General features: G+C 39.7%; 1 protein-coding gene across 2 annotated transcripts in view; it reads left to right on the top strand.

Moving 5' to 3' along the window:
- Window positions 1-6429: 6429 nt before the first annotated feature.
- CEP135 (centrosomal protein 135) overlaps window positions 6430-24637 on the top strand; it is an 81909-nt gene continuing 63701 nt past the window's right edge. The window contains exons 1-8 of one of the 2 annotated variants that reach the window (XM_010355235.2): window positions 6430-6662; window positions 9727-9885; window positions 10732-10922; window positions 11842-12009; window positions 14832-14973; window positions 17335-17419; window positions 21048-21176; window positions 22411-22626. In XM_010355235.2, the coding sequence (XP_010353537.1) occupies window positions 9773-9885; window positions 10732-10922; window positions 11842-12009; window positions 14832-14973; window positions 17335-17419; window positions 21048-21176; window positions 22411-22626 (1044 nt within the window). In that variant the 5' untranslated portion in view covers window positions 6430-6662; window positions 9727-9772. The remainder of the gene's footprint in view (window positions 6663-9726; window positions 9886-10731; window positions 10923-11841; window positions 12010-14831; window positions 14974-17334; window positions 17420-21047; window positions 21177-22410; window positions 22627-24637) is intronic. The other variant, XM_030922244.1, reaches the window with a different exon arrangement.

Raw genomic sequence — 24637 nt, 5'->3', positions numbered from 1 at the left:
CTGAACAGCGAGTGTACCTGTCTGATTCTTACTTTGGAAGCTTCCTCTCAGGGGTGTACTCCACCCTGTGAGGTGTGGGGTGTCAGACTGCCCCTAGTGGGGGATGTCTCCCAGTTAGGCTACTCAGGGGTCAGTGACCCACTTGAGCAGGCAGTCTGTCCGTTCTCAGATCTCAACCTCCGTGTTGGGAGATCCACTGCTCTCTTCAAAGCTGTCAGACAGAGTCGTTCGCGTCTGCTCTAATTAGGTATTTTATTAGCCCAGCTCTTTCTGGATTAGTTATTAGATCATTACTTAAGAAGGGTCTCCCATACAGCATTTCCTATTGGCTCATCTTTACTTTTGCCCTTGGGGAGTTACGGAATCTCAAAAGGGGTATGGGTAGTAAACCGACCAAAGTTTCTGACGTTTCCTGGCATAGCTTAGCTAGTGCCCATTTTAAAGTTTGATGGGCACTATCAAACTCCAGGAAACCTCCAGGAAAGTAGAAACCTCCAAGAAAACTTTCTACTTTCTTAGAGGATTGAGGTCTCCATGCTGAACACAAATAGTATTTAATTCTGAACACCTTAGCCACCCCTTGAGTTATTTGGGAGGCAAAGGATGGGCCGTTATCACTCTGGAGGCTTCGGAATAACTCAAACTGTGGAATTATTTATTGTAAGAGGACTTTTACAATTTCATGAGCCTTTTCTGTTCTAGTAGGGTAAGCTTCAACCTAGCCTGTAAAGGTATCTATCAGTATTAGCAAAACACTTGTATCATCTGCAAGCAGGTTCATGGGTAAAGTCCAGATGCCAGTCTTCCCCAGGGTAAGTTCCCCTTCTTTGGACTGGTTCCATTAGCAGAGGCATTTTGTTTCCTGGGTTGTTAAATGCACACAGTAAGCAGGCTTGACAGACCTGCTTAACTACTGAGGCTAAGTTAGACCCAATAAAGACCCTGTTTGCCATGGCCAGCGTGGCATCTCTCCCCATCTGGAAAGAGTTGTGCAGGGTTTCTAATAACCTTCCACTGGGCTGTTTGAGGGATATGTATTTTTGATCCCATATACCACCAAGGTCCTTGTTTCTGTCCTCCTTGCTCCCTTATAACCCGTTCCTCCTGTGATGTGTATTCAGGTTATACTGGGGAATCACAGAAGGGAAGCAGTGTTAAGATTTTTTGAGATTGCACCTTGAGGTCCGCTGCTTTTGCTTGCCTGTCCACCTTTTGTTCCCCTGTACTATAGGAGCTAAGGCCTTTTGATACCCTCTACAAGGGATTATAGCCATGGCTTCTGGCAAATGTATTGCCTCCAACAACTGGAGAATTCCAGGCCCATGCTCTATGGTTGAGTGGCTCCTAGTTAGTAGTCCTTTTTCTGTCCAAATCGCACCATGAGCCTTAACCACAAGAAATGCATATTTGGAGTCTGTATAGATATTCTGCTTTTTTCCTTTCCCCAATATCCAGACTCAGATAAGAGCAATTATTTCAGCTTTTTGTGCTGACATGCCCTGGGGACAGCAGTTGGACTTCAGTGATGGTGTTGTCATTTACTATTGTATATCCAGCCTGGCATTTCCCATTTGACACAAAACTGCTGCCATCTGTGAACCAGTCATCCTCTGAGTCTGGGAGTGGCCAATCTTTTAAATCAGGTCGGCTTAAGTATGTATGTGTGATGACCTGCTCACATGAATGACCAATTATTGGGCCTGTGGGCAGCAATGGAGCTGGATTCAGAGCATTACAGGTTTTAAGAATTACCTCTGGATTGTCTAGGAGTATAGCCTGGTACTTGGTTAACCTTTTCCTCATTATCCAACTATACCCTTTTATTTCCAAGACTGACTTCACCTGATGTGATGTTAAAACTTCCAGTGATTTTAGTGTCTTCTTCCACTAAAATAGCAGTAACTGTTATTGCTTACAGGCAGCTTGGCCACCCAAAGGTCACATGTCCAATTTCTTGGAAAAATAGGCAGTTGGTCTGGTTCTGAACCCAATTTTTGGGTTAGCACACCCATAGCTGTGCCCTTCTTTTCTGCCCTTCTTTTCTGCTACATACAAGGAAAAGAGCTTAGTGAGGTTTGGGATGCCAAGAATGGGGGCTTGACCAAAGGCCTGTTTTAACTTGACAAAGGCTTTCCTCACTTCTGAAGTCCATCCATTCTACTAACTCATTTTATGGCCCCCTTGTTGCTTCATAAAGGGGTTTTGCTATGAGCCCAAAAACTGATATCCATATCCTGCAGAATCCCACCATTCCTAAAAAGGAACAGAGCTGTTGTTTGGTATAAGGGGGTCCAGACTGCATATGACTTATAGCTGTTCTGGGGATATCTGCTGGGCCCAAGGGTTTAGCATATAACCCATATATTGGACTTGTTGGAGGGTGATTTCAACTTTTTTCTTTGACATTTTGTATCCCCTGTCTGCCAGGAAATTCAAGACTTTTACAGTATTTTAGTCAGATGCTTCCTGGGTTCGTCTACACACAAGAAGGTCATCTATATATTGAAGTATGCTTCCATTTTCCAATAATAAATCTCTTAGATCCCTTTACAGGATTTGAGCAAAGAAATGGGTGCTATCCCAAAAGCCCTGAGGGAGCACTGTCCAAGTGTATTGTTTTTCTTTGGTATCTGGATTTTGCCATTCAAAGGCAAAAAGATGTTGAGACTCTGGGGCCAGAGGAATGGAAAAGAAAGCATCTTTCAGTTTTAGGACCAAGAACCATTTTGCATCCTGTGGCACCTAAGCCAAGACAGTGTATGGATCTGCCACCAATGGATGGATAGGGATAACAGCTTCATTGATTATTCTGAGATCCTGTACTAGCTGATATTCCCCTGAAGTTTTTAAGATGCATAAAATGGGAGTATTACAAGGTGAATTTGCAAGGCTTTAAAAGTTCATGAGTTAGCAATTCCCGAATTATGGGCCTCCAGCTTGATTGGATATGACTTTTGATTGGGAAAATAGCTGGAGTCTTTTGAAGCTGTATTTTGACTGGCTTTGCCATTTTGGTGTTCCCTGGTTTCCCAGTATACCAAGCTAGTAGGTTGATCTGTTTGTTAATGGGCTCTAGGACACTGTTTATTTCCCCAACTGTCATCAATCCTGCTGGGCAGTGTTTATATTGTAGTAATTCACCTATTTGAACCATGGTATCTGCCCCCAACAAGAGGTCTGGGCAGCTTGATATTACTAGAAACTCCTATTGGAAAATTTGCTTCTCAAATTGACAAGTTAAAGGAGGAGCAAAGCATCTCATTTTTGGCTTCCCCTCTATTCCCATAACATTCATGGACTGGGAGGAAAGTTTTCCTGCATAAGCAGTAAGGACAGAGTAATTTGCCTCTGGGGGCTTTGAAAATGGTAGGCTTTTAGTATAGGGCCATGAAGGCTTGAACATATGGTATTTCTGACCATTTGCCTTGTCTCTTACAAAATAGATCTAATTGGAGGATGGTGTCATAATTGAGACTCCATTGGCCATTGCTCTTGACTCCCTAGCTGAAATTGAGGCCAAAAGGTGTTACAATAAAATATTAGGCATTTCTTTCACAGGTTTTCAGGGTCAAACTGATTGCAATGATTGAAGATGCAGCCAAGAGGGGAGTCAGACAGGACTGAGGGAGTGTTTCCCATGACTACTCTGTGGAAAAGAAGAAGGGAGTCTCATAGGTTCATGAGTTTACATCTAGAGTCTCCCTTAAGGGTGTCCCCTACTGAAGGATCTGGACTGTAATTTTGGTCCATTGGAGCATCCCCCAAATGGTCCTATCCTCTGAGTTCCAAATGTTTCTAGCCATAGTGGGCACCAGTGCCATTTGAAGAAGGATCCTGCCATAATTGGTCACCTATGATAAGTTTCCCTTTAGTTCCTGGGTGTAACCTTTGGCTTCTAGTATACCAGTAGCGGGCCAAAAGTGTTTCTTCCCAAATGGTTTCCTTAACTATTTAGTAGTAACTCTACACTGAAGGGCAAGGAATTGCAGACTGCCTAGTTTAAATTTGTTATTAGAGACTGGCCTCTCAATAAGGTAGTAGAGTGCCCTCTAGCTATATGAGATAAACCAGGCACAGCAATTTCCCCATGGATCCACTGCACAAGTTATGCAATGATCCAAGAGTCTCCACCAGGAGTTTTCTTTTAGCACCAGATGTACTAAATTAAAACAATCTAGATCTGATCCCTCACAGAAGAAGCAGGGTACTCTCATTATCCAGGTGGTTGGCCCTCATCTTCGGGCTGATGCTAACCCTTGGGCTCCCCACAGACAGTTACCTATTGCCCTGGCCCTTTGGGTTTGGGGGATATCTCTAATTGGTCTAACATGATATCCCAACACAAAGGAAGAAAAAAAATTAAAACAGACAGCAAGGCCGGGCATGGTGGCTGGCTGGGCATGGTAGCTCACACCTGTAAATACCAGCACTTTGGGAGGCCAAGGTGGGCAGATCACCTGAGGCCAGGAGTTCGAGACTAGCCTGGCCAACATGGTGAAACCCTGTCTCTACTAAAAATACAAAAATTAGCCAGGCGTGGTGGCGGGTGCCTGTAATCCCAGCTACTCAGGAGGCTAAGGCAGGAGAATTGCTTGATCCCAGGAGGCAAAGTTTGCAGTGAGCCGAGATCACACCACTGCACTCCAGCCTGGGCGACAGAGTGAGACTCCATCTCAAAAACAAACAAAAAAAACAAAAAAAAAAAAACAAGCAGCAAATAATGTAATAATTATAGCCGCACAAACATGCATCTCACTGTTGCAGGGATTGATCTTGTACCCGGTGGGACTTATCTGTTCCATTCCCCAATCAGGTTATCCTGTCACGTTGAGGCAGGAATTTAAAGAAAGAAATAAGTTTTGTACTGCATTTACTCATTCTAAGAATAGTAACAAGCAAGGCTATAGGAAAGTCATGGTGACCTAGTCTAAGAAGCCAGGAATGAGCTCCAAACACCCCCGAGCAATGGTTAAGAAAAACAAATTCCTTTACTGTTTCTCTTTCTTTAGACCATTAATTATGACTATTTTTGCCTGTGTTTAGCAAGATTTGTAGGTTCCTGTTTTTCTTTTGATACAGCTGCAAGGCCACAAGCTAAGCAAAGCCACAAGTTATGCGAAGTCAGCAGTTATGCTATAGATTACGAAACCTGTCACTGTATGATTTACTGCCTTGGTTCTGCTTCTGTAGTTTAGCCTATATAAGTCAAGCTCTGTCTTTGTTCAGGGCTCAGCTTTTTGGATGCAAATCCACTGAGCCGGTGCACACCTTAATATTAAGTCTTCCTGCTCTACCCATTGGTCTCTCTGATCCTCTGCTTTCCCACAACAATGGGAGTCTTCAAGTGGCCGGTGCCTTTTTGGCTCTTAACTGCCCAATCCGTGCCAGCAAAAGGCAGCTTTAAACCAAAGTGAAAGAGCTGAAGCAAAAAAGAAAGAAAATAAAAAGTCCCAGTTCTTTTGGGCTTACCTCCTGGCTGGCTCACCAAAATATGTTACCATATATTCCAGGTTCTTGGTGTTGTGAACAAAGAATTGGATGAGACTCACAAATAACCACTCCACAAAATTTATTAAGCAAAGAATGTTCCAGAGAGAGGAACGGGCTGATTTTCAAGTGGTGTCAGCCCTGGATTAAAATAGCCTTTGTTCTTTTATGCCCACTTTCTACTCTTCCTTAACTCTAGGGAGGGGATTTCCTATAATTGTCATATCCGTTTTCTTGTTTTTCTCTCTTAGTGCGCCTGCGTGAGTTTGCCATGCTTTTAAGTGTATGTACGATATGCATTCCATATGTATGAGCTGGTCAGTCTTCTGACTTCCTTCCCTATTCTGCTGCCTCAGAAGGCCTATTTGGGAGAAAAGTAAACAGTAAAGAATGAAACTCCCTCTGATCGTCTGGGAAATTTTCAGGGGAGAAATGGAATTCTAGGATTTTACTATGTGTTTTCCATCTATGAGTGGACTATAACAGTTTATTTCAATTTAATTCCACTCACAAATGTTTTGCTGAGTAAAATAGTCTCTGACTCAAGGAATTCACAGTTGGGGGCGGCAGGGAGAGGCAGGTCAACAAATGATTGTATTTTGATGGATGAATTCCATGGATCTACACAGAGCCTCAGGGAGATACTATTGTGGAACAATTAATTGCATTGGGTGGTTGTCAGGAAAAGTTGCAGAGACAACCTGGTATCTGCGTTTGGGGATTACGTGGTGAGCAGGTGTTGACCTTGCAAGTGAAAACTACTCCGCTGCAGGGTCTGGTACTGGGGCGGCGTTTTCGCCGCATACGCAGTAGGAGATCCACACCTCCTGCCGACAGGAGGAAGAGGATGCCAGCTCAGGCACTAGCTGAGGTTTGGCATTTGACGGCCGCGGGCGCCGACCTCCAGGGGGCGCCGTGGCCTCGCGCTGTCCGGGCCGTTGCATTTCCGGGCACTGGAGCGCCGCCATCGTCGCCAAGCGCGTCCCCGCCGCGAGCCGCGAGCCGCGCACCGTCCGCCGCTCCCGTCACCAGGGTAACCGCGGCGCCTCCTCAGTGCCGGCCCCGATCGTCCCTCCGCGCCATTTTCAAACTGCCCTAGCACCGGAGCCCGTGCCTGGGCGGAAGGAGCTAGTGGGGGAAATCGAGGCCCGAAGGCAATGCGGCTGAAGCTGCCGGTGAGTCCGGCCGTGGGAGCGAGGGGACCAGCTGCGGCGGTGGTGGCGCCGCCTTCGCCTTCTGGGCGGTACCCGGGGGCCGGGCTCGGGCGCTGCCGGGAGGCCGCGCGGCCGCGGGAGGAAGTGAGGCCGGGCCGGGTCGGACCGGGTGGGGAGGGGCGCGGGGACTCTTCCCACCCACCCCGCCCCCACACGTCCTTCGTGTCAACACCCGACGGTAAAGTTGCAAACCGGAGATTGGCGGGAGGGGAGCTTGGGCCAGCTTGTCACGGAGCGTCAGTGTAGGCCGTGCAGACAGGCTTGTTGTTGACCAGTGGTCCGATTTAAACATTAAAATGCCGTCTCAGTGTCACAATCATCCATGCTCTTTGTAACAAAAATGTCCCAAAGCGTAGGACGACAGCCTTTAATTAACCTTCACCCAGCTCCTTTGAAGCCTCTCCACTGCTTTCCCGCCTTTACTACTTTGAGTTCAATACGAAAGGACTCCGAGATAACCACAGCTAACGGGTTTCTTTGTTGTTTGCGGTTTTGTTTTGTTTTTTTAACCCCGTGCACATGTACATACAACATTAAATGTACTGGTTTTCAGACGCCAAACCCCAGATACTTCTACACATATATGTATGGGTGACTCCCAAACCGAACCTTTTATGTTGCTTTGCTAGAAACTTAGAGTATAGCCACCATATTTGGATGGCAAATACGGGGGAAGGCAACAGTTCATGGTGGGGACGGCCTAACATGTTTCTGTCTGGGAGGATTTTAATCTGTCCTGTGTATTGAGGCCCTGCCCATGATTTATTGATTCCTATTCATTCTCATTCCCTCCCCTCCAAAGCGGGATGTGAGGAGGTATTATCTCCGGGTAACTGGAGTTGGTAGCAAAGAGGGGAAATGTTTTGAGTGGTGCACCCCTTTAAGTTTACACCCTGCTAGCAATACACCTGGATTTGTCAGGTGTATTTCTGATGTTTGCAGGAATTTCGCTAAAAACCCTGCATCACTTAGGTGTCTCTTGTGGAAGGAACCTAGGAAATCCATTAGGAAGCGATTCAAGAAAAGTTAACAAGAGCAAAGAGAAAGATATACAGAAAGGAGTCACCAAGGAGAGTGACTGATTTAGAAATGATTTGGTAAGTTGAGGAAGCATGGTACAGAAACCAGAGTGCTGGACCGGGACTCAGGAGACCTGGTCTCTGATGACTGCCCACCTACTTTGTGGCCCCGTGGTTTTGGAAGAGTTACTTTCTTGAGGCAGCCTTTCCTCATGTTTAAGTGGGGATGTTATCGTTGGTCTTTCTCCCTCACAGGGTAGTTGTGAGGATCGGCTTTTACATGTATGCTCGTGCATGTAATGCGTTTTTAATATATTGTGAAGAACAACAGATGTAAAACAAAATTTTTATTTGGCTTAGAAATATGAGTACCATGACTGCAGTTAGTTAGCAAAGGTTAGAAAAGAGCAAAGTTTCTAAAGAAATGATCTTTGGGCCGAGCGTATTGGCTCACACCAGTAAACCTAGCACTTTGGGAGGTAGAGGTGGGAGAATACCTTGAGCTCAGGAGTTGGAGACCAGCCTGGGCAACATAGCAAGACCCTCTCTCTAAAAAAGGTAAAAATAAAAATTGAAAAAAAGAAATGATCTTTGGATAACTGCATTTTAGGGCAGATTGATAGGAATATATTTATAAATATTTAAAAAGACAAAGATAAGAACTTGAACAGAGGTACTTATGTGTGTCTTTTTTTTTAATTGAAGTGAAATCTACATGGTGAAATGCATAGAGCTTAAGTGTACTATTTGAAAAGTACATTGTCTAAATGTATACACTTGTGTAACCACTATCCCAATCAATGTAATATTTTCATTACCCTAAAAAGTTGTCTCTTAACTAACAGGCAATCTGCAGCTGCCTCACCTCCCCAGACATCTGTTTTAATTTCTGACCCCATAGTTTAATTTTACTTGTTCATCAACTTAATATAAATGGAGTCGTACAGTATATGTCTGGTTTCTTTTGCTCAAATAATGTTTTTGAGATTCATCCATGCTGTTGATGTATATCAGTAGTTTCTTTTATCCCTTAATATTGCATTGTATAAATATATCATAGTTTATGCCTTCTGCTGTTGATGGGGTTTAGGTTGTTTCCAATTTGGGGCTACTATGAGTAAAGCTCCTGTGAACGTTCTTGTAGAGTCTTTTTGTGGATATTTTTTATTTCTATAAATACCTGGGAATAGAATCACAGGGTTATAGTCTAGAAGTATGTTTAACTTTATAAAAAACTGCCAGACTTTTTCCAAAGTGATTTTACACTCCTGTCAGCAGTGTGTGAAGATTCTAGTTGCTCCAGATCTTTGTCGACATTTGCTATTGTCGGTCCTTGTAATTTTAGTCATTCTAGTTTGGGATAAATTGTACCTTGTTGTTTTAATTTGTATTTCCATATTGACTACTGTTGAGCACCATTTCACATCGTTATTCCCATTCAGACACCTGTGCGAGGTGTCTGTTTGAGTCTTTAGCGCAACTAAATTTTAGTTTTAGCCCAAATCAATGTTCTTATTGGGATGTTTGTCTTACTATTGTGCTGTAAGCGTTCCTTTTATATTCCCTATACAAATCCTTTGTCAGATATTGTGAATATTTTCTCCCACTCTTTGGTTTGCCTTCTCTGTTTTCTTGAGTATTTTGATGAGGAGACATTTTAAATTTTGATGAAGTCCAGTTTATCAAATTTATCTTTTATGTTTAGTGCTTTTAAAAGAGACCTCTCTAAGAAGTCTCTACCTACTTCAGGCTTGGGAAAAATCTTTGTTTTCTCTTAGAAGCTTTAGTATTTTAACTTTTACATTTAGTTGTATGAAGAAGTATTTATTTTAATGCAGCAACAGGAATATCATAAGCATTGGCTTTAAATCTGAATTTTCCAGAAGGCTACCTACCTGAAGAAAAACAAAAAATAATTGCTTCATATTAAAATAATTTTTTCTTCTTATTGTGAAACAACGATCATAGCTATAAGAAGATAACGATGTTTCATTCTTTTCTCTCAGGACTTTAATTTTTGGAAGTGAATAAAACTTGTTTTGGAAGTACAAGATGACTACAGCTGTAGAAAGAAAGTATATTAATATTAGGAAAAGACTGGATCAGCTGGGATACCGCCAGACTCTGACAGTAGAGTGTTTACCTTTGGTAGAAAAACTTTTCAGGTAAAGACAAAAATACAGTTTTAAACCTGTATGATCCCTAATCCATTTAACTCATTTCTGATTGAACTTCATGCTTCGGTAAAGAAAAGGGTAGCTTTTCGGAAGGTCTTTCAGTCATGAAGCTCATCTGTTTTTTCCCTGCCATCAATCCAGGCCTTACACATTGCAGAACTGTAAAGGTCACCGCTCATGCTGTACTGTTCAAAGTCAACATTTCTGAGGGTTTTCTCTGTGAACAGAATTACTGTTTTTTGGGTATCTGATATAATTGAGAGACACTTCTCCCTTAAGTTCCTTTTTTTTTTTTCCCCTGAAGTTCTTTGTCTGCTTCACTGGTCTTCAAATACAGTCGTGGATAGTTTCATGACAGTGACACGTTCTGAGAAACATGTCATTCATTAGGTGATTTTGTCGTTGTACCGACATCATAGGGTGTGCTTACACGAATCTAGATGGTATAGCCTACCACAAACCTAGGCTATATGATCTATATCCTATGTCTCTTAGGCTACAAACCTGGACAGCATGTTACTATACTGAATACTATAGAGGCAATTGTAACACAGTGGTGCCTATTTGTATATCTGAACATATGTAAACATAGAAAAGGTATTGTATTGTGCTACAGTGTTACAATGAACAGGATCTCATGAGGCAATAGGAATTTTTCAGCTCCCCCCATTATAAATCTTACAGAACTACTTTCCTTCCTATATGTGGTCTGTCATTGACCAAAATGTCATTATGTGGTACATGACTGTATTTTAAGCCTCTTTAGAAATATGTTTTTAGTTATTAGAAAGTTAATGAAATATTTCCTGGTATTTAAATTTTCTGTTCTTTTAGCGACTTAGTTCATACAACAGAGAGCCTTCGGCAATCAAAATTATCTGCTGTGAAAGCTGAAAAAGAAAGTGCCAATTTTGATTTTGTTTTGGAACCCTATAAACTTGAAAATGCAAGATTGAGTAGAGAAAATAATGAATTATACCTAGAGTTAATGAAACTGAGAGAACATTCGGACCAACACGTTAAAGGTAAGTGAAAATTTGATAATTTTTAAAATGCAATGTCTTTGTCCTTTTTGTTTTAGAAGGAAAGGCTAATGTCTAATTTTAAAACTATCGATTAGAAAATATAGTAGTCCTACAGCTGGATGGTGTGTGCCTATACTCCCAGCTACTCGGGAGTCTAAGGTGGGAGGATTGTTTGAGTCCAGAAGTTTGAGACCAGCCTAGGCAACATAGTGAGAACTTGTTTCAAAAAAAGAAAAGAAAATATGGTAGTCCTTCTGCTAATAGCCCCTGAAATATACTATAGGGTATGTTGAAGAGTTCCTGAGAAGGAAAATAAATGTGCATTATATAGCTATGGTAATCACTATATGTGGATTACATTTTTAGAATTAAAATTTTAGAATTAAAATTGCCATAGGGAATATTAAATGCTGGATTTGAAGAAATGTTCTTGAAACAACTTTTGTTTTTCCCTTACTGAAAATAAAAGTAGTAAATAAAGTGAAAGCCATGTATCATGCTGACTGTTTTATAGTCAGTCTTTGAGCTGTCAAGTAGAATAGGATGATTTCAAAGGTACTAGGGAAAAGATAATTATATGGTTATCTTAGTATGAATTATTCTTATATTAAGTAGAAAACTTTAATCCATGGTATGAATTGGTAATCCTTTAGCTTCAGACCCAATTTACTGGATCAAAAGCTATGATGTACATTAGGCTCATACAATAGCTGCAAAATGAAGATTCCCTTTTGTGCTTAGTGAGTTATTTGCAGTTTTGTTAATAATAGTAGAAGAAGGAATACGTTTCTACTAAAGCATGCGTAAGAAGCAGGTGGAGACTTTTAAATTGATACGACTTTTTGTATTTTGTGAAATGGAAAACCTTCATTGGATTTCTTGATCTTTAAAATAGTCTTTGAATCTTTTTCATTTTAAGAGTTGAAAACTTCATTGAAGAAGTGTGCACGTGAAACAGATGATCTGAAATTTCTAAATAACCAATATGTTCATAAACTCAAACTGTTGGAGAAAGAGAGCAAAGCTAAGAATGAAAGAATTCAACAACTTCAAGAAAAGAATTTGCATGCTGTAGTACAAACTCCAGGTAAATCGATTCCTTCTCAAGACAAATTGTACACATTTAATCTTTTAACAATGTTAACGTCATAACTAAAATAGGACTTTGGATTGTATTTTCATGCTTAGACTTTAGTGTTTGAAAATATATATTGAATAGACCATAAACTTCTTATTTATTTCTAATCTGGGTAGTAATTTATATGTGTGCTTAGAAATGTATGTAGTGTTAGTTACTCAGATACAAGTAGTCTAACTTTAATGCCCAGAGCTTTCTCTAATCAATATTTTAAATTCTTTTTTCTATTATTATTATCATTATTATTTTAGTTGTAAAAGTAATTCATACTCATTAAAGAATTTGGAAATTATGTACTTTCTTAGTTTATTTTACTATTTTTAGCATTATGCTCAGTAGTTATAGAGCAAGAAAAAGAAATGATGGGTCCAGGTGTGGTGGCTCACACCTGTAATCCCAACACTTTGGGAGGCTGAAGTGGGCAGATCATTTGAGCCCAGTTTGAGACCAGTGTGGGAAACCCCATCTCTACCAAAAATACAAAAATTAGCTGGGCATGGTGGCGCAAGCCTATAGTTCCAGCTACTTGGGAGGCTGAGGTGGGAGGATTGCTTGAGCCTGGGAGGCAGAGGTTGCAGTGAGATGAGAGTGTACCACTGCACTCCAGCTTGGGTGATAGAGTGAGACCCTGTCTCAAAAAAATGAAACGATGGGCCACATCCAGAGTTGGTGATTGTTCAGCAGGTATGGGTTGGTGGAAGAATCTACAATATTAGTGACAAAATCATTAAGATAGCTGAACCATGGGATCAAGATTATGAAATTAAGTGAGTAACAGGTGGCTGCTGGTTTATGGGACTAGGTCAAGACAGATTAAAGAGCATGGTGAGTACCAAAAGTAATTTGTTTGCTATGAAGATTACAGTCAGAATGGAATTTTGGAGTTGAAGAACTAGAAGCCAGCAGAGTTCTGAGTGATGACAAAGGCCAAAGTGTAGTCATTTTATTGTGTGCCTGAGGTTGAGGGGAGAGGAAACTCCTGAGAATGGACAGATTAGAACTGTGAAGGCAGGGTGGGGGAAGACTCAGTGGACCGTGAGATAGTTTAGTAAATGAGATAGATGGACACGGGGACTGTGAGCCAAAGGCAGAAGAGATGGAGAAAAGTGGGAGTCAACCTTGAAAGTAACTAGAAGATTAAGCCTAAAAAGAGGATAATCAGGTTTCCTGAGGAAAGAATGGGATAGACTCCAGAGAGATTCAAGATGTGTAATCAATATAGTGACTAAGTGTAGATTTGGGAAGCAGAGGAATTCTCAGACTTCTCTTTCGAGTGAATGGGTAGGTGGAGGGTGATACTATTTCTTAAGTTAGAGAATGTGGGAAGCAGAGCAGGAGTCCACTTTCGGATGTGTGGAATATGCTATACCCAGAAAACATGCATGTCTAAATTTTTGGCAAACAGTGGGATATGTAGATCTGTTCTCAAAAGTGTGGGCCCTGGTGGAAATGCAAATTTGAGAGTCATTGGAGTCTCATGGTAATTGAAGCTATGGGTATAGTAAGAATTATCTACTGAGATTATGTAGACTGGAAAGAGAGGAGACCCAGAGTCAGATGCTAGGGAAGTTGGTATTTAAGGGACAGGTGGAAGAAGACGGTTTCTGAAAGAAACTGAGGAGCCACCAAGCAGGAAAACCAGGAGGTAAAGAAAGAAGGAATGGTTAGCTGTGTTCAGGTGTGTCAACAAGCAGGTCATTTAAATACTTTTGGCCCAGTTTTCTTACCCTTAAAACTCCTTTTGTATACTCCTACTTCTGTAGGAGTATACAAAATTTGTTAGAATTCTAATGAGACAAAATTGTGAATTATGTTTGTTCTTCACGAGGATCTTCTAGTTTTTCAAATATACTTCTAATCTTGGCAAAATCCTTAAAAAGATACATTGTCTATGTATTTTTGACCAAGACAAGATATATCTAGCTGTAAGAAAATTTAGTCCTACTACTTGTAAAGATTAAGAAAACATTCCCTCCTAATTCAGGTTATAGCTTGGCTTTATTTTACAGATGACATTCCGTTCATTCTAAGTTTGCTACTTACGATTTCAGTTATCTGCTATGTTGATATTACTTAATAAGCATGCGTATTTTAGTTCTCACTGCCAGTTTTCTGCTAGTGATAATTTCTTGAGCTCATAATAGTCAACACCACAGGCACATTCAGCTTTTTTTTTTGAGATGGAGTTTCACTCTTGTTGCCCAGGTTGGAGTGCAGTGGCACGATCTCGGCTTACCGCAACCTCTGCCTCCCGGGTTCAAGCGATTCTCCTGCCTCAGCCTCCCAAGTAGCTGGGATTATAGGTGCCCGCCACCACGCCCAGCTAATTTTTTTGTATTTTTAGTAGAGAGGGGGTTTCACCATGTTGGCCAGGCTTGGTCTCGAACTCCCAACCTCAGGTGATCCACCAGCCTCGGCCTTCCAAAGTGTTGGGATTACAGGCGTGAGCCACCGTACCCGGCCATATTCAGCTTTTAAACTTGCCAAAGTCTTATCCCCATCTAGTGGACAGACATATTAAGCCTGGGCATATATGCCAAGCATGCAGGCATATAAAACTTGTTTGATAACCATGTCTTGTTGAGGTTTTTAGGACTGCATTGTTTAGTTAAAGATCAGGGTGGATATTTACATATTGATGGAGAAAATATTTTATCAATATGTATTATGAACTGCAACACACTTTATAACCAAAAGGCTAACCTGGAATATTTAATTCTAAGACATGGTTTTGTTTCTTCTTAATTTTTTAAAACACTCATTCTTTTTAGGTGGCAAGAAAAGAAGTATTGCTTTCAGGCGCCAGCGTATGCAAATTGATGAACCGGTTCCTCCCTCTGAAGTCAGTTCATATCCGGTTCCTCAACCAGATGACCCTTACATTGCAGACCTCCTACAAGTGGCTGATAACAGGTGCATTAAATAATTCTTTCTTGGCTTGAGTTAATTGAGCACTCAGTTAGCTCTAAGTTTCTTGATAGGAGGGCTTATTGTCTTGTTAACTGTTGTCTCTCCAGTGTCTAGCACAGAACTTTGCACAGGCACTCAGTAAATACTTTCAGATTGATATAAAATGTTTTTACTTGTTTTGAAACTTTGATCAAGTAGATCGTATATCTAAGGTTTCTGTTCACACTGGTTTAAAAATACTTTAGTGCCATCAAGAACCTGTTTAAGTAGAGCTGCTTTGACATTTTGTGTCATCTCCAAGTAAGAGGTATCTTTTGCAGGAATCTTTATTACTTCAGATTTATGTCAACTGCCAGTTAAATATGAAGAGATTTGTAACTGGATTTGAAATTCCTTTTTTAATGCTTTCTCTAGCTCTGTGTTTATATTTCCTTACATTTGAATCATATATAAATTCCATTTGATTGAAACGTTATTAAACCTCCTGGGCAAGGCACTGTGTAAGTGTTCTGAGGATATAAAGATGAAGAAGATGGTGTTTCTGCTTTTGAGAAGTTTGTAGTCCAGTACTAGAGATGAGATGAGAAATTCACAAAACATCATTAAGAAAATTCTAAGAGGCTCAAATTATAAATTCACAAAACACCATTAAGAAAATTGTAAGAGACTCAAAGGATGAGCACTAGTCTCCATGATAATAGCTGGAGAAGCATTTCAAAGTATAGAATACACTAATGGAAATAGTTCATGCAGGTAACTTTTTATTTTGTAGATTATGCAGAGAATGTGGGGGATTTTATTAATCTCAGTTGATCAATCTAAAAGAGATCACTGGGACCAGGTGCAGTGGCTCACACCTGTTAATCCCAGCATTTTGGGAGGCTGAGGCAGGAGGATTGCTTGAACCTATGAATTCGAGACCAGCCTGGGCAATAATTTAGTGAGACCTTGTATCTAAAAAAAAAATTAAAAATTAGCTGAGCATGGTGGCATGCACCTGTAGTCCCAGCTACTTAGGAGGCTGAGGTAGGCAGATCGCTTGAACCTAGGAGGCAGAGGTTGCAATGAGCTGAGATTGAACCACTTTACTCGAGCCTGGGACACAGGGCAAGACCCTTTGAGCTACTGATTAGGATCTCTTCACTCAGTTGTCACACAATATTTTTACATAGTTATTTGACCTTAACTGGAAAGTGTTTTGTTTTTATAATCTAGGACTTTTCAGACAATGTGTTAGTATTATTTAGGGAATTATTTGGGCTGCATAAGTGACATTCGTCTCTTTTAATTGTCCTGTTTAATTTATATATGCACATTTTGTTTGTATTCAGAGTCATTCAGTGCATTTATATGAGTGCAGCTGCATGCATACTCTTCTCCTAAACCTAGATTAGTAGAAAATGCTGGTTCCAGTTAACCTCAAGTACAAGCCGTATGCAGCCTCATTTACTCCACCCCATGGAAAATCTCTTTTAAAAACAGACCTGGGGCTGAAAGCACTGTGGCTCACGCCTGTAATCCCAGCATTTTGGTAGGCCGAGGCAGGAGGATTGCTTAAGCCCAGGAGTTCAAGATCGGCTTCGGCAATGTGGAAAAACTCTCTACAAAAAATTTAAAAATTACCCAAGTGTGGTGGCATGTGTCTATGGTCCCAGGTACTTGGGAGGCTGAGGTGGGAGGCTTGATGGAGCTGGGGAGGTTGAGGCTACAGTCAGCTGTGATCAGGCCACTGGATTCTAGCCTGGGTAACAAAGGAAGGCCCTGACTCAAAAAAGAAAAAAAAGCAGACCTGGCTTCCGGCTTTGTCTTTCCAATATGAAAATAGATTATGTCATAATGTACCTGAACAATTCAGGTAATTTGGACAAAACCTTGATTCTGTTAGAATTAACAAGTTCCAGAAGGAATAGGTTTTTTGCTGTAGTTACATATGATCTTTCTCTCCAGAGTTTCAAAGTAGTATTAGGCAATACAGGGTTAGGGGCAGTAAACACATTTTAGTTTCTTATTTCACTTACTAAGCCTGTGAATTTTGGAGTAAACCTCAGTTTTCTAAACCTAAGAATTGGCAGCAGTACCTCAAAGAATTTTCCTGGGGATCAAAATGCAATAGTGAGGTGTTTCTTGCACAGCGTATCTGAGTTACAAATTATTTTCTACTCAGTTTTAAATCTATTCTTACAAACCAACTCTCCATGATGATGTACTATATTTTATGTTGATTTGGGGACCCTTTGGCACAGTACGTCCTACCTCTTTGAGAAGCTGAAAGTATAGAATTTATGAAATAACACATCTAGCTTCGTTTCTTGTTTTGTTTTTCCTAACAAAAGTATATTGGCATTAATTTAAAGTGCTTTTCAGGATTCAAGAACTTCAACAGGAAGTCCGCCAGCTACAAGAAAAGTTAGCAGTGATGGAAAGTGGGGTGAGCGATTATAGCAAGCAGGTAGGATTTTTATTTACTTGCATAGTAGGGATTGAGATAGGTATGCTGTGATTGTAAATAGAATTGGTTATATTTGAAATTACTGATACTGAGTTTTTATATAGCTTTTATCTTTTTCATCAGATTTGTTAATAGAGTTAATAGCTGGAATAGCTTAGGTGGCTTTACTTACTTAGTCTGTCTCTTCAAAAAATTTAAAAATTAGCCAAGTGTGGTGGCATGTGCCTATGGTCCCAGGTACTTGGGAGGCTGAGGTGGGAGGATTGATGGATTGAAGAGCACTTATTTACTCCATTCCCTTCACTATTCATTGAGGTGAATAGTAGTTTTTGTTTGGTTTTTCTTTTAGCTGAATCATTTATCTCCCCAAATATAATTTTATAACCATATTACTGTTTTCATTGAAGTGTGCTATGTTTTACAATTGTACTTTTGCAATTTTTCTACTTTTTATAGATTTTGTCATATTGAACATCAGTCTCTTAGAAAGTTACTCTTTTGTGTTGCCATGTTTTTTTTGTTTTCTCTACAAGCACTAGTCCTCGTACAACAGTTTTCTGAAGAATCAGGAGAACTAGTAGATGCAGAGTTGTATTATAACCATAGAAAGCTTTGTCTTTTCGTAATTTCTATTGATGTCTTGGCTAAACTCTGATTTGGGTAATTACAGGCTTGTTTTCTTAATATGCGTCCTGAAGGTTAAATTGGGTAACACGTTTTTCATTTTCTGCATTGACTGCATTTTTTTTTTGAGTGATCTGCACACACAAATATAGATGTAACTTAGGTGTTGGTATGACTAGATCTTTAAAGTGTTTTGAAGATTAGTTGGATAAAAATGGAGTTAAAGAAAATCGACCAGGCGTGGTGGCTCATGCCTGTAATCCTAACACTTTGAGAGGCCGAGGTGAGTGGATCACTTGAGGTCGGGAGTTGGCGGCCAGCCTGACCAACATGGAGAAACCCCATCTCTACTAAAAATACAAAATTAGCTGGGCATGGTGGTGCATGCCTGTAATCCCAACTACTCGGGAGGCTGAGGAAGGAGAATCGCTTGAACCTGGGAGACAGAGGTTGTGGTGAGCCGAGATCATGCCATTGCACTCCAGCCTGGGCAACAAGAGCGAAAACTCCATCTAAGAAAAAAAAAAGAAAAAAAGAAAAATTCCATCTTCTGAGAAAGTCACCTTGTCTCAACTTTCTATCTCTACCATTAAAATTAGCCATATTTGCACTCAGGCTGTCTTAAGACTTAGTGGGCGGGGTATTGTTCATCCTATTTAAGGCTGAGTTGCCTGTGCTCTTGACCCCATTTCCTCTTTTTTCCTTAGGACCTTGCTTTAATCAATTATTCTTTTTTTCTTTAATAAGTACTTGTATAACCACTTTACAATGATTAATTTAATCTTCATAACAATCCTGTGAAGATGTACTTCTATTGTCATAGCTAACATCCCTTTTCAAAAACTCTTTTTTTTGAAATGGAGTCTCGCTCTGTCGCCCAGTCTGGAGTGCAGTGGCATGATCTCGGCTCACTGCAAGCTCCGCCTCCTGGGTTCATGCCATTCTCCTGCCTCAGCCTCCTGAGTAGCTGGGACTACAGGCACCCACCACCATGCCTGGCTAATTTTTTGTTATTTTTTAGTAGAGACGGGGTTTCATCATGTTAGCCAGAATGGTATCGATCTCCTGACCTCATGATCCTCCCACCTTGGCCTCCCAAAGTGCTGGGATTACAGGTGTGAGCCACCACGCCCGGCCAAAAAACTCTTTTAACTACCTCTTCCTCTTGAGGATTCCTTCTCCCTCTCTATGCATACTTCTCCAAAGACTGTCTTACTTGATAGCTCCATTTCTGTCTCTGCTTCTCCACCTCCTGCTCACTCCTTAACCTATTGTAGTCTGTCTTCTGCACTCACTAGTCTAGTTAATTACATCAGTAACATTAATTGTTAGAGCCAAAAGGATACTTAAGGGTCTGTTTTCTTGACCTACTCTGTGGTAGTTGGTAGTATTGATAATTGCTCTTTGAAACTTTTCCATGACTTCATTTTTTTCCAGTTTTCTTTTTTTTAAGCCTATTGTAATGGGTTTTTTTGGTTTGTTTCACCTGTCCACTCCCTGAAATATTACTATTTTCCTGAATTCTGTCTTTGACCCCTTCTTCTCTTCTGTATCTTTTCTCAAGTGTCCTCATCGCTCTCTTGGTTTAAAATATTGCCTGTGTATTGATGACTCCTCCATCTCTCTCTGGCTCAGACTTCTCTGCTGAACTCCAGACCCATATACCCACCTTCACACTGGACATTTCCACTTGATTGTAGTCTTTTTGTACTCATATGCCTTGTACTGGACTTGTTCTCTTCTGGTTTCAACTCCCGTATTCTCTACTTTGGTTGGTAGCATTAACGTTTGCCCAGCTGCACATTCTATAGTCTTTCTAGATCTCTTTCTTTTGCCTTCACATACCACTCACCAAGTTCTGTCATTTCTACTGGCTAAGTGCTTCTTAAACTTATTTCTTCTGTTCTATCCTCTACCACTGTTTTATTTTAGTCATTAATTGTTTCTTATGCATTCTTGCATTAGGTTTCCCTGCCTCTGTTTTTATTCCTATCAATTTCATCCTTTAGTCCAGGATAATCATAATTAGTTTCATCCTAATTCTTCAGACATCCCCAACTACTAGATCCCATGCACATTACATCCAGTCATACCAAGCTATTTCTGCTGTCTCAGACATTCCATGTTGTTGTTACTTTTTGGTATGTTTGGAGTACTTGGTTATTTATTTATTTTAAGAAAACCAAAGCTTGGGCCAGGAGCAATGGCTCACACCTATAATCCCAGAACTTTAGGAGGCTGATTTGGGCAGATCACCTGAGGTCAGGAGTTCAAGACCAGCCTGGCCAACATGGTAAAACCCCATCTCTACTAAAAATACAAAAATTAGCTAGGCGTGGTGGCACATGCCTGTAGTCCCAGCTACTCAGTAGGCTGAGGCAGGAGAATCGCTCGAACCCGGGAGGCAGAGGTTGCAGTGACCCAAGATCATGCCACTGCACTCCAGACTGGGTGACAGAGTGAAACTCCGTCTCAAAAAGAGAAAAAAAAGAAAGCCAAAGCTTGAAAGTGTGAGCTTTTCCAAATTCATACATAAATAACAGATAATTAAATTCACCCCAGTTTCCTATTCTTTCTAATATTGAGGTTCAGTAGCAACTTACTTTTCTTAGTGTGTTACACTCATTTATTTATTCTACCAGGGACTGAAGTAGTTTTGATTCAGTTCTAGTACTTGAGCATGTGTGTAATCTGCTAACAAGTTTGTTTTTATATAAACATTGTTAAATCTTAAAAGAGGGGAAAAAATACAAAAATTAAATAAGGAAGAATCTGTAGTAAAAATACATATGAAAGATATATTGACAGTATGTCTGTTGACATTTTCTATATAATTTATTTTTGTTCTGCATTTATGCATATAATATATGACACAAATATAAATGTTAATCTCTTGTATGCATTGTGACATAAGAAAATATGTCCAAATAAATGTTTGTTCAGTGTTAATCATTTGGCTGAAAACCAGATTTTTTAAAATGACAGCATGACTTTATATCTTCAGATCGAGCTAAGAGAACGAGAGATAGAACGACTGTCAGTTGCTTTGGATGGTGGTCGGTCTCCTGATGTCCTCTCTCTGGAGTCTAGAAATAAAACCAATGAAAAGCTTATTGCTCATTTAAATATTCAGGTAATGGCTTTTATAATTATTTCACTGAGTGTATATAATGGTGTTTATAATAAACACTATATGTTTATAATGGTCTATGGGTTTGTAAAAGTGGCGGGAGTTGTTCACTGAGGTATTATTTGCAATGGGAAAAATTTGATAGAATCATAGTATCCAGAAATAGGGTGGAGTTATTGAAAAATCATGTTTCTAAAGACTGTTGAATGAGGAGTAATTAACATACACCATAACATTAACAATTTAAAGGAAGAGAATAAACTCTGGGCACATGATTGTCAATTTGCTTTTAAGAAAATGTATATATGGACTTGGAAAGAGAAAACAAAGAGAATGTACCAAAGTATACTAACAAAGCTTACCTTTGTGTGGTGGGATATTCTCCTTTATGGTTTTCTCTTTTTTTAAAAAAATTTGTGAGTATATCTTTTATAACCTAAAAAATTAAAAATGTATATAAAATTTAAATATCTAGCTTTTAGCTACTTATGTAGTGGATTCCTTTGCCATGCATTTGACCTAAGGCTGAAAGAGCAGGAGAGTTCCATATAGCATGACACATGAACTTTAGAAATTTTGGTATGACAGAGCTGCTTGGGCTACAAACAGAATATAGTAGGTAAAAATTATCAACAGTAGCTCTAGAGGAGTGCTGTCCCATACAAGTATGATATGAGCCATAAATGTAATTTAAATTTTTCTAGCAGCAGCTCGATTTAAAAAAATAAAAAGTGGTGAAATTAATTGTAATAATGTATTTACCCCAATATGTCCAAAATATTGTCATTTCAACCAGTAATGTTTTTACATACCTATTTTTTTCTTTGTATTATCTTTGAAATCCTGTGTATATTTTATAGTTACAGCACATCTCAGTTTACACTAGCCACATTTCAGATGTTCAGTAGCCACATGTGGTTGCTAGTGGCTACTATATTGAACAACACAATCTATTATCATCATGATATTCTTGTCATATAGAACTCTGTACTGAGAAAAAGTTCACACAAATTTCTTGTCCTTTCTATGCTTGAAAATCAAAGCCAATGGATGTACTTTCATTACACTTCACATGGTCAGTTTTGTAAATAACAATATAAATTTGCAAATATAGAATAGCTGTAGTTTTAATCTTCAATAAGTTTTAAAATACAGTTTTTTGAAATATTATTTGGAAAGTCAGTGTTTAGGATAATTTTCCAATTCATATACCTCATAAATTACAACTCCAATTCAGGTTGACTTTCTTCAGCAAGCTAATAAAGACCTGGAGAAGCGTATACGAGAGCTTATGGAAACCAAGGAAACGGTGACATCTGAAGTTGTTAATTTAAGTAACAAAAATGAAAAACTCTGCCAAGAATTAACTGAAATAGATCAGTTAGCACAGCAATTGGAAAGACATAAAGAAGAAGTGCTTGAGACTGCTGATAAAGAACTTGGGGAAGCAAAGGTAATGAATGATATGTGTGGGTTGTGAGAGTGTTCATTAATTCTCCTAGCACACAGTGAGCTTGAGCCCTTTTGATATCTGCATTCAGGTTTTTGGTTTGTGTGTCTGTTTTTGTTTTTTTGCTTTGGTAATGCAGGGTTTTCTGAAGTGTTGTTTACACCTGTAAATGATTATATTTGTTTTAGTTGTTTGAATGTCTCTCTGAAGCACACCTATTCTTAGGATGGATCTCCAAGGACTTGTTTTCCTTCAAGATTTTTATCTCTGCCCCTTTGTGCATTGTGAGAGAGCTTTCGAAGTGTCCCCTCTGTGTCATTTTTGCTCAATAATCCTTTTTTTTTTTTTTTTTTTTGAGACAGAATCTCTCTGTCTCCCAGACTGGAGTACAGTGGTGTGATCTCGGCTCACTGCAACCTCTGTCTCCCAGGTTTGAGCAGTTCTCCTGCCTCAACCTCCAAATAGCTGGAATTACAGGTGCTCGCCATGCCCAGCTAATTTTTGTACTTTTTTTTGTACTTTTAGTAGAGATGGGGTTTCACCATGTGGGCCAGCCTGGTTGAACTCCTGACCTCAGGTGATCCATCCACCTCTGCCTCCCAAAATTCTGGAATTACAGGCATGAGCCACTGCACTCAGCTTGTGGTTTTTGAGACATGATCTTGCTCTGTTGCCCAGGCTGGAGTGTGGTGGGACAATCATAGCTTGCTGCAGCCTAAACCTCCTCAGTCTCAAGCAATCCTCCCATCTCAGCCTCCTGAGTAGCTGGGACTGCAGATGCATGCCACAAGGCCCAGCTTATTTTTTAATTTTTTGCAGAGACGGGATCTCACTATGTTGCCCAGGTTCTTCTCAAACTCCTAGGTTAAGCAATCCTCCTGCTTCAACCTCCCTAAGTGCTCAGATTACAGGCATGAGCAGCCATGCTTGGCCACCAAGAATTCTTTAGAAGTATTTTTAAAACTATATATGTCCTTGCACATTTTTAAGTTGGTAATTATAATAACGTTTTTCATCTTTTAAGTTTAAATGGAAAGGGTGATATTTCCAGCCTATTTTAAATACAATGTCTTAAGATAAAACTATTTCATTATTCTTTTAATTATAGCCAGTAAAATCTAAATGATCCTTTCTCCTTGAAATTTCCACAAAATTTTATCCTATTTCAACCAGTTTTATGCTTGAAAACCTTTTCGTGATCACACTATCATACATCTGTACAATAAAAAGAACAAATTTAAAAAGAATGAATTTTTTTTGTTTAAAAAATTTCTGACAGCCTATCTGTTGGGAAAACAAAAGTTTTTTATTTTTAAAAATTTCCTGTAACTGTTAAGGTTCAAGGTGTTAACATTTTTATCTGAAATAGTGTTATCGTTACAATTATTAATTATCAGTGGGTTAAAGTGACAGATACACCACAAATGTTGATATTTATGAAGTAAAAACGTAAAATTGTATTGGAAATACATCTCTTAATGGGAGATAATAGGAGAAAATAGCGTCTTATTTAAAGCCTTTGGCCAGCCCCAACATTTCAGATTATCTTTTGATCTGGTACTCCAGAAGTTTTTTATATCTTGAGACAGTGCACTATTGGGGTATGAATGAGATACATGCCCTTCTTTGAACATTGAGAGAAAGGCAGCTATAAAAGGGAGGGTAGGAATGCAGAACTCACATGGTAGCCGGGCCACAAACAAGTTATTAGGTAGGTCATTTTTAAGAAGCACTGAATATGCAAATTAAGGATTCAGATGCTGATTCCTTAGAACTATGTGCATACCATAGTTTTATATAATACTTGGAAAGTGCTCATTTTATCCCAGGAGTAAGTATAATCCAGTTTGAAGACCACTGCTCTACATCACCGAATTGATTTTATACAGTGCCACCTCTACTAATTAGTGGAATAAAAGGAAATTACCTCAGTTAAAAACCATGTATGAAAGGCCCACAGCAAACAATCATACTCAGTGGTAAAAAACTGGAAGCTTTTCCTCTAAGATGAAGA

The sequence above is a fragment of the Rhinopithecus roxellana genome, chromosome 2 (genome assembly GCF_007565055.1).
Source record: "Rhinopithecus roxellana isolate Shanxi Qingling chromosome 2, ASM756505v1, whole genome shotgun sequence".
Classification (NCBI taxonomy): Eukaryota; Metazoa; Chordata; class Mammalia; order Primates; family Cercopithecidae; genus Rhinopithecus; species Rhinopithecus roxellana.
The sequence above is the reverse complement of the archived record's forward strand: the minus strand, read 5'-3'. Positions and strand labels throughout refer to the sequence as shown.